We start from the raw sequence: 16,752 nt of genomic DNA, 5'->3' as shown, positions 1-16,752 counted from the left end.
ATGCACATTTGTGGCCTGCTGGATGTCATTTTGCAGGGCTCTGGCAGTGCTCCTCCTGTTCCTCCTTGCACAAAGCCAGAGGTAGCGGTCCTGCTGCTGGGTTGTTTCCTTCCTATGGCTCCCTCCACGTCTCCTGGTGTACTGGCCTGTCTCCTGGTAGCGCCTCCAGCCTCTGGACACTACGCTGACAGACACAGCAAGCCTTCTTGCCACAGCTCGCATTGATGTGCCATCCTGGATGAGCTGCACTACCTGAGCAACTTCTGTGGGTTGTAAAGTCAGTCTCATGCTACCACGAGTGTGGAAATACAACTAACATTCAAAAGTGACCAAAACATCAGCCAGAAAGCATTGGTACTGAGATGTGGTCTGTGGTCCCCACCTGCAGAACCACTCCTTTATTGAGGGTGTCTTGATAATTGCCAATAATTTACATCTATTGTCTATTCCATTTGCACAACAGCATGTGAAATTGATTGATTTCACAGAAGTTTGATTTACTTGGTGTTATATTCTAACAGAAATGGGGTATTTGCGCTGGTCTAGGTGGGTTAGAAGCACTGATAAAGGGTGACTGTAGACAGTTAATTAAAATAGATAAATATTTATTAATTCATTGTTTAAAAGGTGTAGGCACAAGACATAAAGGTAGTGTTTTAGTAAAATCAGTGGGGGTGGCTGACCTACTTAAAAACACAATTTAAGAACACAATTGGTAGGGCTCTTGCTTGGAGCTTGCTTCAGGGAGTGATTAAGCGGATGGTTTGAGGTAGGTAAGGAAAACCTGGAAGGGAAGGAGAGGGAAGGGATTAGTTTATAGCCCTTTTCCTTTGGGGTTTATAATCCACAGTGAGATTACAGAGAGGTGTTACCTATTTGGAGGTATAGGTGTAGAGGTGGAGGTTTCGGATCCGTGAGGATGCCTGGAGTATAAGTCTGTGAAGACAATTGGTAATTAAAGGAGAGAACACTAGGAATTTAGATCAGATATCTGGTGGGTAAGGATATACCTTATTGGATGGGATATTGGATGATGCTGGTAGAGTATATGTCCAGCGATGGTTACGTGGCGGACGGCTGTCCTGCGTGTCTGGTCGGGGTTTAAAGGTAGACAGTTAGGTATGTGGTTAGGATTAGAGATGAGCGGTGTTCGACTTGAACTGTTCGCCAATCTCAAATTCGAGCTGTTTTGGGCGGTGTTCGAGTTGTTCGACGAACCCGAACGATTTGCAAAAAATTCGGCTTTTCGAGGTTATGTTCGATAACTGTTCGTGCACCAAAAGCGTGTCCTGCATGTCTGGCGCTATTTAGAGCACCAATCATGCAGGGATTGTCTGCCACTCACTGTAATGCCACAGCCATGGTGGTTGTGGCATTACAGTGATTGCCCAAATCGATTGCAACAGTGCTCACAGTGAAACATGAAAAGCCGGCAATTCAGCAGCGGCATACACCGGTACCCGACAATTTAGAACAGAAAGAATAGAGAATCACACATAGATTAGATAGATAGAAACATGTCAGTCACATATATAAGAAGTGCAGTGACAGTGTTGATTACTGTACTTGTCATTTTAGTGTAAAGGATTTATTTAAAAAAATAATAGTGTTTTCATGCACTGTCTCTTTAAAAAAAGCCGGCCGGCAATTCAGCAGCGGTACCCGACAATTTATAACAGACAGAATAGAGCATCATACATAGATTAGATAGATAGAAACATGTCAGCCACATATATACGAAGTACAGTGACAGTGTTGATTACTGTACTTGTCATTTAGCGTAAAGGATTTATCAAAAAAAATAATAGTGTTTTCATGCACCGTCTCTTTAAAAAAGCCGGCCGGCAATTCAGCAGCGGTACCCGACAATTTATAACAGACAGAATAGAGCTTCACACATAGATTAGATAGATAGAAACATGTCAGTCACATATATATGAAGTACAGTGATAGTGTTGGTTACTGTACTTGTCATTTAGTATTAAAATAAAGGATTTATTATTAAAAAAATTGGCGTGGGGTTCCCCTTAATTTTAGGCTCTAGCGGAGGTTAAGCAGACGGCTGGGGCAGATGTTTGAAGCCTGGGAAGGGGGTAATACCCACGGAGCTTCCCAGGCTACTAATATCAGCCCCCAGCTGAATACATAGCCTTTACTAGCTATTAAAATGGGGGACCCCCCAAAAGAAATGACGTGGGGTCCCCCCTAATTTAATAGCTTGCAAAGGCTAGGCAGACAGCTGGGGGCTGATATTAATAGCCCAGGAAGGGAGCCATGAATATTGGCCCCCTCCCAGGCTAGAAACACCAGCCGTCAGCCGCCCCAGAAATGGCGCATTCATAGGATGCGCCAATTCTGGCACTTAGCCTCGCTCTTCCACGCTGCCCTGTAGCGGTGGCAGGGGGTAATAGGGTTGGGGTTGATGTCAGCTTATAATGCCAGCTGACATCAAGCCCAGGTTAGTAATGGAGAGGCGTCTATAAGACACCCCCATTACTAACCCCATAGTCAAAGTTAAAAAAAAAACACAAACACCCAGAATAAAGTCCTTTAATTGAAATAAACACACAATTCTTTATTGTTCTAAATTAAACCATACTTACCGTCACGCCCATTCCAGCTGAAGCCAACGATCTCCTGCAATAAAAGAAAAATAATAAAGCAACCTCATCCTTACCTTTCCATGGTTCCCACGACAGCTTCAGCTCTGCTACATCGAGATGACAGGCTGGACCGCAGCAGAACGCTGCCATCCAGCCTCTCATCCCGCAGACACTGAGAAGCGCAGGCTTGCTTGCGCTGCTCAGCGTCTCTCTGTGACGACATCCAGATGAGCCGAGTTCATGTCCAATGAACTCGGCTCACCTCATGCACGTCACTGACAGCGTGGGAAAATTCTCAAGCTGAAGCGGTGAGTGCAGGAGAATTCTCCCACGCTGTCAGTGACGTGCAGGAGGTGAGCTGAGTTCATTGGACATGAGCTCACCTTATGCACGTCACTGACAGCGTGGGAGAATTCTCCTGCACTCAGCGCTTCAGCTTGAGAATTTTCCCACGCTGTCAGTGACTTGCATGAGGTGAGCCGAGTTCATTGGACATTAACTCGGCTCATCTGGATGCCCTCACAGAGAGACACTGTGGAGCGCAAGCAAGCCTGCGCTTCTCAGTGTCTGCGGGATGACAGGCTGGATGGCAGCGTTCTGCTGCGGTCCAGCCTGTCATCTCGATGTAGTAGAGCTGAAGCTGTCATGGGAACCATGGAAAGGTAAGGATGATGTTGCTTTATTATTTTTCTTTTATTTCAGGAGATCGTTGGCTTCAGCTGGAATGGGCGTGATGGTAAGTATGGTTTAATTTAGAACAATAAAGAATTGTGTGTTTATTTCAATTAAAGGACTTTTTTCTGGGTGTTGTGTTTTTTTTAAATACTTTACTAGAAATTCATGGTGGTCATGTCTAATATTGGCGTGACCCCATGAATTTCGGGCTTAGGGCCAGCTGATAATGCCAAGCTGGCCCTAACCCCTTTATTACCCAGTGAGCCACCACATCAGGGCCCTGGATGAGTTGGGTACAGCGCCAGAAGATGGCGCTTCTATGAACGCGCCATTTTCCGGGGTGGCTGCGGACTGCAATTTGCAGCGGGGGTGGCCCAGAAAGCTTGGGCCTCCCTGCGCTGCGGATTCCAGCCCCCAGCTGCCTAGTTGTACCTGGCTGGACACAAAAACAGGGCGAAGCCCCACGTCAATTTTCTTTAAATTATTTCATGAAATAATTAAGAAAAAAAGGGCTTCCCTATATTGTTGTGTCCGGCCAGGTACAAATAGGCAGCTGGTGGTTGGGGGCAGCCCGTTCCTGCCTGCTGTACCTGGCTGGACACAAATATAGTGCGAAGCCCCACGTCAATTTTTTTTAAATTATTTCATGAATTTCCTGAAATAATTTAAAAAAATTGAAGTGGGGCTTCGCACTATATTTGTGTCCAGCCAGGTACAGCAGGCAGGAACGGGCTGCCCCCAACCACCAGCTGCCTATTTGTACCTGGCCGGACACAACAATATAGGGAAGCCCTTTTTTTCTTAATTATTTCATGAATTTCATGAAATAATTAAAAAAAAAGTACGTGGGGCTTCGCCCTATTTTTGTGTCCAGCCAGGTACAACTAGGCAGCTGGGGGCTGGAATCTGCAGCGCAGGGAGGCCCAAGCTTTCTGGGCCCCCCCCCGCTACAAATTGCAGTCCGCAGCCACCCCGGAAAATGGCGCGTTCATAGAAGCGCCATCTTCTGGCGCTGTACCCAACTCATCCAGGGCCCTGGTGCGGTGGCTCACTGGGTAATAAAGGGGTTAGGGCCAGCTTGGTATCAGCTGGCCCCAAGCCCAAAATTCATGGGGTCACGCCAGTATTAGACATGACCGCCATGAATTTCTAGTAAAGTATTTAAAAAAAACACAACACCCAGAATAAAGTCCTTTAATTGAAATAAAGACACAATTCTTTATTGTTCTAAATTAAACCATACTTACCATCACACCCATTCCAGCTGAAGCCAACGATCTCCTGCAATAAAAGAAAAATAATAAAGCAACCTCATCCTTACCTTTCCATGGTTCCCACGACAGCTTCAGCTCTGCTACATCGAGATGACAGGCTGGACCGCAGCAGAACGCTGCCATCCAGTCTGTCATCCCGCAGACACTGAGAAGCGCAGGCATGCTTGCGCTCCTCACTGTCTCGCTGTGACGGCATCCAGATGAGCCGAGGTCATGTCCAATGAACTCGGCTCACCTCATGCACGTCACTGACAGCGTGGGAAAATTCTCACGCTGAAGTGCTGAGTGCAGGAGAATTCTCCCACGCGGTCAGTGATGTGCATGAGGTGAGCTCATGTCCAATGAACTCAGCTCACCTCCTGCACGTCACTGACAGCGTGGGAAAATTCTCCTGCAATCAGCGCTTCAGCGTGAGAATTTTCCCACGCTGTCAGTGACGTGCATGAGGTGAGCCGAGTTCATTGGACATGAACTCGGCTCATCTGGATGTCGTCACAGAGAGACGCTGAGCAGCGCAAGCATGCCTGCGCTTCTCAGTGTCTGCGGGATGACAGGCTGGATGGCAGCGTTCTGCTGCGGTCCAGCCTGTCATCTCGATGTAGCAGAGCTGAAGCTGTCGTGGGAACCATGGAAAGGTAAGGATGAGGTTGCTTTATTATTTTTCTTTTATTGCAGGAGATCGTTGGCTTCAGCTGGAATGGGCGTGATGGTAAGTATGGTTTAATTTAGAACAATAAAGGATTGTGTCTTTATTTCAATTAAAGGACTTTATTCTGGGTGTTTGTGTTTTTTTTAACTTTGACTATGGGGTTAGTAATGGGGGTGTCTTATAGACGCCTCTCCATTACTAACCTGGGCTTGATGTCAGCTGGCATTATAAGCTGACATCAACCCCAACCCTATTACCCCCTGCCACCGCACCAGGGCAGCGTGGAAGAGCGAGGCTAAGTGCCAGAATTGGCGCATCCTATGAATGTGCCATTTCTGGGGCGGCTGACGGCTGGTGTTTCTAGCCTGGGAGGGGGCCAATATTCATGGCTCCCTTCCTGGGCTATTAATATCAGCCCCCAGCTGTCTGCCTAGCCTTTGCTAGCTATTAAATTAGGGGGGACCCCACGTAATTTTTTTGGGGGGGTCCCCCATTTTAATAGCTAGTAAAGGCTATGTATTCAGCTGGGGGCTGATATTAGTAGCCTGGGAAGCTCCGTGGGTATTACCCCCTTCCCAGGCTTCAAACATCTGCCCCAGCCGTCTGCTTAACCTCCGCTAGAGCCTAAAATTAAGGGGAACCCCACGCCAATTTTTTTAATAATAAATCCTTTATTTTAATACTAAATGACAAGTACAGTAACCAACACTATCACTGTACTTCATATATATGTGACTGACATGTTTCTATCTATCTAATCTATGTGTGATGCTCTATCTTTCTGTTCTAAATTGTCGGGTACCGCTGCTGAATTGCCGGCCGGCTTTTTTAAAGAGACAGTGCATGAAAACACTATTTTTTTAAATAAATCCTTTACACTAAATGACAAGTACAGTAAGCAACACTATCACTGTACTTATTATATATGTGACTGACCTGTTTCTATCTATCTAATCTATGTGTGATGCTCTATTCCTTCTTGTCTAAATTGTCGGGTACCGGTGTATGCCGCTGCTGAATTTGCCGGCCGGCTTTTTTTAAAGAGAGTGTCTTCTGAGCAGTTTGTCAGCATTTGGACACCTTTGCAGGTGTTTTCTATGTGTTTCTATGTGTTTTTGTTTGCCTGCCATTGGTTTTAACGGTGTTCGACGGTGTTCTAAGGTGTTCGACGAACAGTTCCTCGAACATCCCGGTGTTCGACGAACCGAACCGAACCCGAACACTACGGGGGTGGCTCAACACTAGTTAGGATATAATGTCTCGTTATAGAGGGGGGTGCAGATGTTAAATTACCCTGCGTTGAAGGAGGACTCGGTTCCTGTAAACCACATTGTTTCTGTATTAGAATTAGCAATTGATGCTGAGGGCTGGTGAGCAAGGGGGGGATTTCCTCCTTTTTAGCTCAGCGATCACTGTCCGTGGTATTGGGCAGGAGTCGGTGACCGCATCTACTTGCTGTATCGGTAAGTAGTTCAGTGGTGGTGTACCTTGTATACCGGTGGCGGCTGCTGGCGTTGCAAGCACGTAACTTCCTGGAGCTTCACTCGTTGGTGGTGTTGTGCAGGTATAGTGGTACTGACCTGTTGATGAGGGCTAGATAGCCTGGTGGTATCGCGTCACTGTGTCTAATGGTGTTATATTCTGTTGTTTAAGTGTTCCCTTTATTTTTTTGAGCAGTGTACTTAGCCTCCAAGTTTTTAAACGTGCTTTACAAACACATCTACTGAAGCTTGGTAATTATATAAAATATAGGGAAGTTGGGTGATCTATAAAATCTCTAGTAAATTGTATAAATTTATTATATTTTGATATATGGAAAATTTGTCTCTTCCTAATACATTGTATTTATTTTTTCACTTTTGATAGGATATGACTGCTCAAATATATGGGAAAGAAATAATGCTGCTACCAGTGGCATATACATGATAAAACCAAGAAATGCTAAATTTGGTTTTCAGGTAAGAGACCATATAATTTTGGTTATTTTTAAGCATAAAAAAGTTTTATTTCTTTAAATATTAATGCCTATATCAAATGCTGTTTTTCTTTTATTAATTTTATAGGCAGCATTTATTTAAAGGGAGTAGCCCAAGATCAAATTATTTATCTAATGATGGGATACTTGCAATAGATGAGTCCTGTGTACCACTCTGTTGTCTGTACACACTAGGTGCAACCCTCCACAAAGTTGTAGTACAGAAAAATCACAATGTTTCGGGGGGCAGGGCCTTTATCAAGCCATAAAAATACATATCTATCTTTTCTTGTGGCTTGATAAAGGCCCTGTGTGGCCTAAACATTGTGATTTTTCTGTACTAATAAAGATACCAAAAGAAGGACATCTGAAGTTCTTTGATAGGACACCTGGTATCAGATCTTCAGATACCCCGCCATTGCAAAGAAAAAATTCCCATTTTGGTCTGGACTTCAAGACTAGTTTATATTGACACTCTACATAGAGAAGAATGGGAGTGGAAACAGCTCATTGTACTCATTCTAAAGCCTTATGACCAAATTTTCTATCGAAGTCTCATGCTCATCTGCCTCTCCAGACAATAACATGTTTTGGACACAGATTTAGGACTCCTTTTTGTTGCAAACTATTTGTCCTAGAAGTCAGACCCACAACCTGTCTAATTGACAGTTTAATTATTTTAGCAAAAAAAGATTGTGGCGCAATGACAACCAACTTAGAGATTTCTCACTCAATTTTCTAAGCAATCTTATTTTTATTATAATTTTTGACTTGCTGTCAAGATATTTATGCTCCCCATTAAGGTTTACTGTGAAATGTCTAAAAATGGCGGCTGGACTCTTATACAAAAGCACAATGGAGAAGATCATTTAGACTTTTATGCAACATGGAGCGAGTATGAAAACGGATTTGGAAGTCTTCAAGGTAATGAATGGGAACACTTTAAAGGGGTTGCATTGTCAAGAAAGAAGTGTTTCATCAAATATGTTTTTTAGAATTATTTTGTTACTGTTAGAGAGAAGCAAGTCTTATAAAATTTGTTGAGTTCACCGAATTTTCCCCATAAAGTTGATTTGCGTTGAATAAATTTGCTGTGAATCACAATACTGAAAAGCCACTGATCGCTCTGAAAAATGAGAGAGAGCACGAGGGGTTTAATATTGCCTTCCTTGTTTGCAGTGTTTGAAGATTTAAAACAATTACAGTGCCTTGTGAAAGTATTTGGCCCCCTTGAACAAACATAAAGATATAAAATTCTAATTTTTTGGGGGAAGAATCAACAACAAGTGGGACACAATCATGAAGTGGAACAAAATTTATTGGATGTTTTAAACTTTTTAAAAAAATCAAAAACTGAAAAGTGGGGCGTGCAATATTATTCCGCCCTTTTACTTTCAGTGCAGAAGTTCAGTGAGGATCTTTGAATGATCCAATGTTCTCCTAAATGACTGTTAATGATAAATAGAATCCACCTGTGTGTAATCAAGTCTTCGTATAAATGCACCTGCTCTGTGATAGTCTCAGGGTTCTGTTTCAAGTGCAGAGAGCATCATGAAGACCAAGGAACACACCAAGCAGGTCCGAGATACTGTTGTGGCGAAGTTTAAAGCTGGATTTGGATACAAAAAGATTTCCCAAGTTTTAAACCTCTCAAGGAGCACTGTGCAAGCGATCATATTGAAATGGAAGGAGTATCAGACCACTGCAAATCTACCAAGACCCGGCCGTCCCTCTAAACTTTCATCTCGAACAAGGAGAAGACTGATCAGAGATGCAGCCAAAAGGCCCATGATCACTCTGGATGAACTGCAGAGATCTACAGCTGAGGTGGGAGAGTCTGTCCATAGGACAACAATCGTACACTGCACAAATGTGGCCTTTATGGAAGAGTGGCAAGAACAAAGCCATTTCTTAAAGATATCCATAAAAAGTCTCATTTTGAAGTTTGCCACAAGCCATCTGGGAGACACACCAAACATGTGGAATAAGGTGCTCTGGTCACATGAAACCAAAATCGAACTTTTTGGCCACAATGCAAAACGATATGTTTGGCATAAAAGCAACACAGCTAATCACCCTCAAAATACCATCCCCACTGTCAAACATGGTGGTGGCAGCATCATGGTTTGGGCCTGCTTTTCTTCAGCGGGGATAGGGAAGATGGTTAAAATTGATGGGAAGATGGATGAAGCCAAATATAGGACCATTCTGGAAGAAAACCTGTTGGAGTTTGCAAAAGACCCGAGACTGGGACGGAGATTTATCTTCCAACAAGACAATGATCCCAAACATAAAGCAAAATCTACAATGGAATGGTTCAAAAATAAATGTATCCAGGTGTTAGAATGGCCAAGTCAAAGTCCAGACCTGAATCCAATCGAGAATCTGTGGAAAGAGCTGAAAACTGCTGTTAACAAACACCCTCCATCCAACCTCAATGAGCTCGAGCTGTTTTGCAAGGAAGAATGGGCAAGAATTTCAGCCTCACTATGTGCAAAACTGATAGAGACATACCCCAAGCGACTTGCAGCTGTAATCGCAGCAAAAGGTGGCGCTACAAAGTATTAACTCAAGGGGGCCGAATAATATTGCACGCCCCACTTTTCAGATTTTAATTTGTTTAAAATATTCAATAAATTTCGTTCCACTTCACGATTGTGTCCCACTTGTTGATTTTTCCCCCAAAAATTAGAATTTTATATCTTTGTTTGAAGCCAAATACTTTCACAAGCCACTGTATGTTATGAAGGTGTTACTGTAGTATATCTCAGATGGATCAATTCACAATTACACTGCATGACTTTACAACTACAGCGACTCCCTATGTATCACACTGAGTATTCCGACTATAGAGCTATAGCACCTACCTATGTATCCCCATCTTTTATGCTGCCTGGAATAGCCCCCTTGATTAACTCTGCCGGACCATGTGATGCAATAGCTGCAGGGCATTATGGTGAAGACCATGTGGCCGCGCCTGACAACCTAAACCACCGGTAATATCCCACGATTCCAAGAGACGTTCTCACCTGCTTCTTGGAGATCGGTTGCGGCCAGTTCTGGATTGCCTCGAGTTTGACTTGTGGCCTAATTTCGCCTCTCCCGATGATATAGCCTAAGTACTTGGCCTGCTTTCCAACAGCACATATTTTTGGATTTATAGTAAATCCTGCCTTCCTCAGAGCATCCACAATCGCCTGTACCTTTTGGTAGATGAGTAGCCCAATCTGGGCTAAAGACGACAATGTCATCAAGGTAGGCTGCGAAATACTTGTGGGGCGAGGATCCGATCCATGGCCCTCTGGAAGGAGGCTGGGGCCCCCTGCAGTCCAAAAGACATTTGACTGTATTGGATTTCTCAACACCTGATGGGTGTTTCCATCTTTTCCATGGTCTTCTGGAACATGGGGATCTGCCAGTAGCCCTTCATCAGGTCAAGGGTGGTAATATACCTCGCAGGTCCAAGCCTCTCGATGAGTTCATCGATGCAGGGCATCAGGTGTGCGTCACACTTGAATACCTCATTCAGCCAGCGGTAGTCATTGCAAAACCTCCACTCCCCGTTGGGTTTTGCCATGAGAACGATGAGACTTGACAATCCACTCTTTGCCTCCTCTATCACGCCGAGGTCTAACATCCTTTTTACCTCAGTTGAGATCACCTCCCGGAGTGCTTCAGGAATCCTATAGGGCTTCAGATTCATGCTTATATGCTGCTCTGTTAACACATCATGCTCTACCACCTGCGTATGCCCCAGCAACTCTGAGAACAAGAAACTATTTTGCTGCAGCAGTTCTCAACACTGTTGCTTCTGGACCGACGATAGTCACTGCTATCGTGACATCTTCCACCTTTGCTTTGGGAGCGGCTCCCAGGCAAGGAGCTCCCACGGGTTCCCAATCTCGCCACGGCTTGAGTAAGTTTAATGATATAACTGGTGTGGCTTTCTTTGGCCTTGCTGGTGAACTTTATTATTAACTTCGTTGAGTTACTCCACCACCTCATACGGGCCTTGCCACTTGGCCAGGAACTTGCTCTTGACTGTGGAGATTAGCACCAGAACACGGTCCCCAGGCTGGAACTGCCTCAGCCTTGCTGATTGGTTATAGACCCTTGCCTGGGCCTCCTGTGTCTGGAGGAGATGCACCTTCACTATAGGCATCACTTTCGCCATTCTCTCCTGCATCTTGGCGAAATGTTCTATGATGTTCCTATGGGGCGTAACCTCGGCTTCCCAGGTTTCCTTGGCAATATCCAGGAGCCCTCACGGATTTCGTCCATATAGTAGCTCAAACTGGGAGAAACCAGAGGCTTGCGGAACCTCCCTTACCGAGAAGAGCAGGAACGGTAGCAGGTAGTCAGTCATAACCATCCTTCTCTACGACCTTTTTGAGCATCGCTTTTAAGATTTTATTAAAGCGCTTCACCAGGCCATCTGTCTACCCAGCTGTGAACCTCTGTTTACCATCTGCAATCTAGAGGACCCTACACAGCTCCTTCATTACCTTGCTCACGAATAGGGTTCCTTGGTTGGTTAGTATCTCCTTCGGCAGTCCGGTCCTGGCAAATATATGTCCAATTTCCCTGGGCTATGCTCCTGCTCGACAAGTTCCTTAGTGGTACTGCTTCTGGGTACCGGGTCGCATAGTCCATGACCACCAGGCTGCATTGATGGCCCCATGCCAATTTAACTAAGGGCCCCACTAGGTCCATGGCAATCCTCTCAAAGGGGATTTCTATCACAGGTATTGGGATTAGAGGACTATGGAATTGGGAAGAGGGAGCGGTTATCTGGCAGGTATGGGCGGACCTACAATAGTTTAGGATCTCCCGGTAACACTCTGGTCAATAAAACCTCCTCAATATCCTCTCCTGAGTCTTCTTGACCCCCCCCTTCCCAAAGAACATGAGAATCGGCAATGTCTAATACCCTCCGTCAGTATGGCCCTGGAACTAACAGCTGTTTCACTATCTCATCACCCCTTAGTTTGGTCACCCGATAGAATAACTCCCCCTGAACTGCAAAGTGGTGGAATCTGGTGTCGTCCCCCAGCTCTTGAGCAACCCCGTTACAGACAGTAACCTGTTCAAACGCTCCCTTTTTAAGGTTAGGTCCCGAACTTGAGCAGTCCCAAAGTTCTCTCCAGACACATCTAACTCAAGGAGGTTGGCTTCCTCGGTCACCGTCTCGTCCTCTCAGCAAGGACACAGTGGGAACTCATCCACTTGAGATTTCGACTGGGGTTCTTCCATAGGGACCTGGCTTTTGTCCGTGCAACTCAGTCCGGTTCCGTTCCCCCACAAGTCTCAAAACAAAGAAAAATCATGTCCCATCATATTGGGGTGCATCAGGTCCTTGACCACTCTGACCTTGTGGGACTGGGCACCACAGTCTGTTCCCACTGTCACTCTGGCCACAGGGTAGTGTTTGGCGTCCCCATTTATGCAGCGAATGCCCACAGTTTTGGCATGGATCAGCTGGTGGGGAAGGGTGGCACTGATTAGGGTCACCAGGCTCCCAGAGTCCAATAGGCCAAGCACACTCACTCTATTAATGGACACTGCATACGACTGCGGCCCCTCACTGGGTTGACAGTCCACAGTACAGGCTGGATAAGCATAATGAGAACAACGTCTGCCTAGGCGGTAGCCCATTGGCTCGGGGGACATATGACACTGGGTGGCTGCATGTCCAGGATTGTGACACTGCCAACAGACCACATCCTTAACAGTCTTTGCGGGACCCTCAGTGAAACCGGGATGCCCCCCCAGTTGTGGCCCTAAATCCCCTCTGTGGTGAACCCGCCCCCCTTTGGGTATTCAAGTACTGGGAAGTGGCTATGTCCGGTTTCCCGAGGGATTTTTCGACCACTTGGTACCTCTCTACTAGGCCTATGAGGTCGTCCGCTTTCCAAGGGTCACCCTGGGCAACCCAAGTCTACACTGGCCTGGGAAGGGAATGGATGAATCTGTCCATCACCACACGCTTGACCATCTGGGAAGGAGTGGAAGACTCTGGCTACAGCCACTTCTGGACTAAATGAAGCAAGTCAAACCTCTGCAAGCGAGGAGGTTTGTCGCCAGCATACACCCAGTGGTGGACCCTTTGTGCTCTGACTGGCATAGTCACCTTCAGAGCGTGCCAAAATCTCTGTATTTAACTTGGCATACTCCTGTGCATCCTGTAGGGCCAGGTCAAAGTAGGCCTTTTGGGGTTCACCCATTAAATAGGGGGCCAGCACCTCCACCCACTGCTATGGTGACAGCTTTTCCTGGTCTGCTACCCTCTTGAACACAGTCAAAAATGCCTCCACATCATCACCTGGGGTCATATTTTGCATAGCTCGCCTTACTGCCTTCCGGACATCACCTGGAGTTGGGGGAGGGGCAGTTTCACTGCTGCGGACTTCCCCTGCTGGGAGTTCCATCTGACATTGCTGCTGTTTAATTTGCTGCATCAGGAGTTTTTGTCTCCTGCTGTACCTGCTGCTGCAGGTGCTCCTGGTTCTTCTGCTGCTGCTCTCGGTGGTGCTGTAGCTGCTCCCGCCGGTGCTGCTGTTGGCTTTGGATCAGGTGCTTGATGAGCTCCTCCATGCTGCCGGACATCTGTTGCTGGCTGACGGCCTTTACCCAGGACATCCACCATTCTCTGTGGCAGGTACATGTGTTCCTGGAATCTTGCACGCACTCTCGCACCAACTGTGGTAAAGCGACTTGTTCGGCTCTAAGGCACACAGGAAACACAGTATTTACACTGTGTGCCGAATTATTAGGCAAATGAGTATTTTGATCACATGATACTTTTTATACATGTTGTCCTACTCCAAGCTGCATAGACTTGAGAGCCAACTACCAATTAAGCAAATCTGGTGATGTGCATCTCTGTAATGAGGAGGGGTGTTGACTAATGACATCAACACCCCATATAAGGTGTGCTTAATTATTAGGCAACTTCCTTTCCTTTGGCAAAATGGGTCAGAAGAGAGATTTGACGGGCTCTGAAAAGTCCAAAATTGTGAGATGTCTTGCAGAGGGATGCAGCAGTCTTGAAATTTCCAAACTTTTGAAGCGGGATCACCGAACAATCAAGCGTTTCATCGCAAATAGCCAACAGGGTTGCAAGAAGCGTGTTGGCCAAAAAAGGCGCAAAATAACTGCCCATGAATTGAGGAAAATCAAGCGTGAAGCTGCCAAGATGCCATTCGCCACCAGTTTTGCCATATGTCAGAGCTGCAACGTTACTGGAGTATCAAAAAGCACAAGGTGTGTGATACTCAGGGACATGGCCAAGGTAAGGAAGGCTGAAAAACGACCACCTTTGAACAAGAAACATAAGATAAAACGTCAAGAATGGGCCAAGAAATATCTTAAGACTGATTTTTCAAAGGTTTTATAGATTGATAAAATGATAGTGACTTTTGATGGGCCAGATGGATGGGCCAGAGGCTGGATCTGTTAAGGGCAGAGAGTTCCACTCCGACTCAGACGCCAGCAAGGTGGAGGTGGGGTACTGGTATGGGCTGGTATCATCAAAGATGAACTTGTGGGACCTTTTCACACTGAGGATGGAGTGAAGCTCAACTCCCAGACCTACTGCCAGTTTCTGGAAGACAACTTCTTCAAGCAGTGGTGCAGGAAGAAGTCGGTATCGTTCAAGAAAAACATGATTTTCATGCAGGACAATGCTCCATCACATGCATGCAACTACTACACAGCGTGGCTGGCCAGTAAAGGTCTAAAAGAAGAAAAAATAATGACCTGGCCCCCTTGTTCACCTGGTCTGAACCCCATAGAGAACCTGTGGTCCATCATAAAATGTGAGTTCTACAGGAAGGGAAAACAGTACACCTCTGGGAACAGTGTCTGAGAGGCTGTGGTGGCTGCTGCACGCAATGTTGATCGAAAAAAGATCAAGCAACTGAGAAAATCTATGGATGGAAGGCTGTTGAGTGTCATCATAAAGAAAGGTGGCTATATTGATCACTATTTTTTTTTTGTTTTTTCCATGTCAGAAATGTTTATTTCTTAATTTTGCGCACTGATATTGGTTTACCTGGTGAAAATAAGCAAGTGAGATGGGATTATATTTGGTTTTTATTAAGTTGCCTAATAATTCTGCACAGTAATAGTTACCTGCACAAACAGATATCCTCCTAAGATAGCCAAATCTAAAAAAAAAAACACTCCAACTTCCAAAAATATTAAGCTTGGATATTCATGAGTCTTTTCGGTTGATTGAGAACATAGATGTTGTTCAATAATAAAAATAATCCTCTAAAATACAACTTGCCTAATAATTCTGCACACAGTGTATAGTTCCCTTAGGGAAGCAGCGCTTGTCTGGTCATTTGTACTTTTATACAGCAATACTATTTCACTGTCTCCTATGGCATTCATAGACCGCCATGCCTATCATGACTGTACACCTATCATGCTGCACAGAATGACAGCGACATTTAACAGGTTAACAGCCATAGTTGGAGGTCTGCTCCATTCTTATCTGTTAGAGGCAGATAACAGCTGAATAATACAGCCATCTTCTGCCATGTAAGATCTGGCATCAAAAATAGGGAGCCAACATATGTTGGTAAGGGGTTAAAGTTATGGTAAATTACTAATCGAATTGACTTTCTATTGTCAAAGGTGAACATTGGCTTGGACTCGAGAACATTTATGCCCTGACGCACCAGACTGACAGACGCTGCAAACTGCGCATCAGCCTGGGGGACTTTGATGGGAATGAAGCCTACGCAGAATACAGATCCTTTAGCATAGGAGATGCTAACAAATTCTATAAATTGTCAGCAGCAAATTATTCGGGTACAGCAGGTGAGCAGATCCAGAATAATTATATAAAAATTGTAAAAATTAAATATTATGCAGTTTAAAAATTGTCAAAGATGTAGAAAATGTTCTATATTTTCCATTGTAGGTGATGCTCTCCTTGGATTTCCAAACATTCCCAAAAGCAACCAGCATGGCAGCTATTTCAGCACTTGGGATAATTACCATGACAAGTGTAACCCGTTATGTGGTACTACTGATGTAAAGTATAGGAGCTGCAGTGACCAATACCAAGCAGGCTGGTGGTTTAACGCCTGCGGATTGGCAAATCTGAATGGCGTTTGGCACGCGGCACCAGCACATCGACACCACAGCACTTCTGTGTTATGGCCATCATGGAAATTTTCAGAGTCCTTGAAATTCAGCAAAATGTTTCTAATTTACATTTAGTAGAATTGACAGTTAACACTATAGAATAAACTGTGTCATTAAAATTGTTTAAAACTATTAATCTTATTTAATTTCATTTTTACTTGTAAGGTCTCTCTTATGCATTAAAGCAATCAAAATTATATAATACCCAATAATTGTGCACACAGTGTGATTATTTTGACAATTTCATAATTTTTATGCAGATTTTCCATCTACGAGCTGTATAAACTTCAATGCTTATTGGACGAAGCAGATCACATGATGTGTAATGCGGAGGATGCAGCATAAGGATACCCCACCCCTTATCAAGTTGTGCAGAATAATTAGGAAGCTTGCTTTCCTCAGGCAAAATGGGGCAAA

General features: G+C 44.9%; 1 protein-coding gene across 1 annotated transcript; it reads left to right on the top strand.

Moving 5' to 3' along the window:
• Nucleotides 1-1,058: 1,058 nt before the first annotated feature.
• On the top strand, nt 1,059-16,410 carry LOC141155415 (fibrinogen-like protein 1). Its single transcript, XM_073642282.1, has 5 exons — nt 1,059-1,119; nt 7,068-7,159; nt 7,980-8,100; nt 15,820-16,005; nt 16,109-16,410. The coding sequence occupies exons 1-5, from the start codon at nt 1,059-1,061 to the stop codon at nt 16,408-16,410; spliced, it is 762 nt and encodes a 253-aa protein (XP_073498383.1).
• The last annotated feature ends 342 nt before the right edge of the window (nt 16,411-16,752 follow it).

Source organism: Phyllobates terribilis, unplaced genomic scaffold (assembly GCF_046119375.1).
Source record: "Phyllobates terribilis strain yellow unplaced genomic scaffold, ASM4611937v1 Scaffold_7__3_contigs__length_470593459, whole genome shotgun sequence".
Lineage (NCBI taxonomy): Eukaryota > Metazoa > Chordata > Amphibia > Anura > Dendrobatidae > Phyllobates > Phyllobates terribilis.
This window is presented reverse-complemented; position numbering and strand designations above follow the sequence as displayed.

Coding starts and splice junctions, on each gene's coding strand:
- LOC141155415 (XM_073642282.1), top strand. CDS start 1,059: ATGGTTACGTGGCGGACGGCTGTCCTGCGTGTCTGGTCGGGGTTTAAA. Junction 8,101..15,819: donor CGGATTTGGAAGTCTTCAAG/GTAATGAATGGG, acceptor CTATTGTCAAAG/GTGAACATTGGCTTGGACTC. Junction 16,006..16,108: donor AAATTATTCGGGTACAGCAG/GTGAGCAGATCC, acceptor TTTCCATTGTAG/GTGATGCTCTCCTTGGATTT.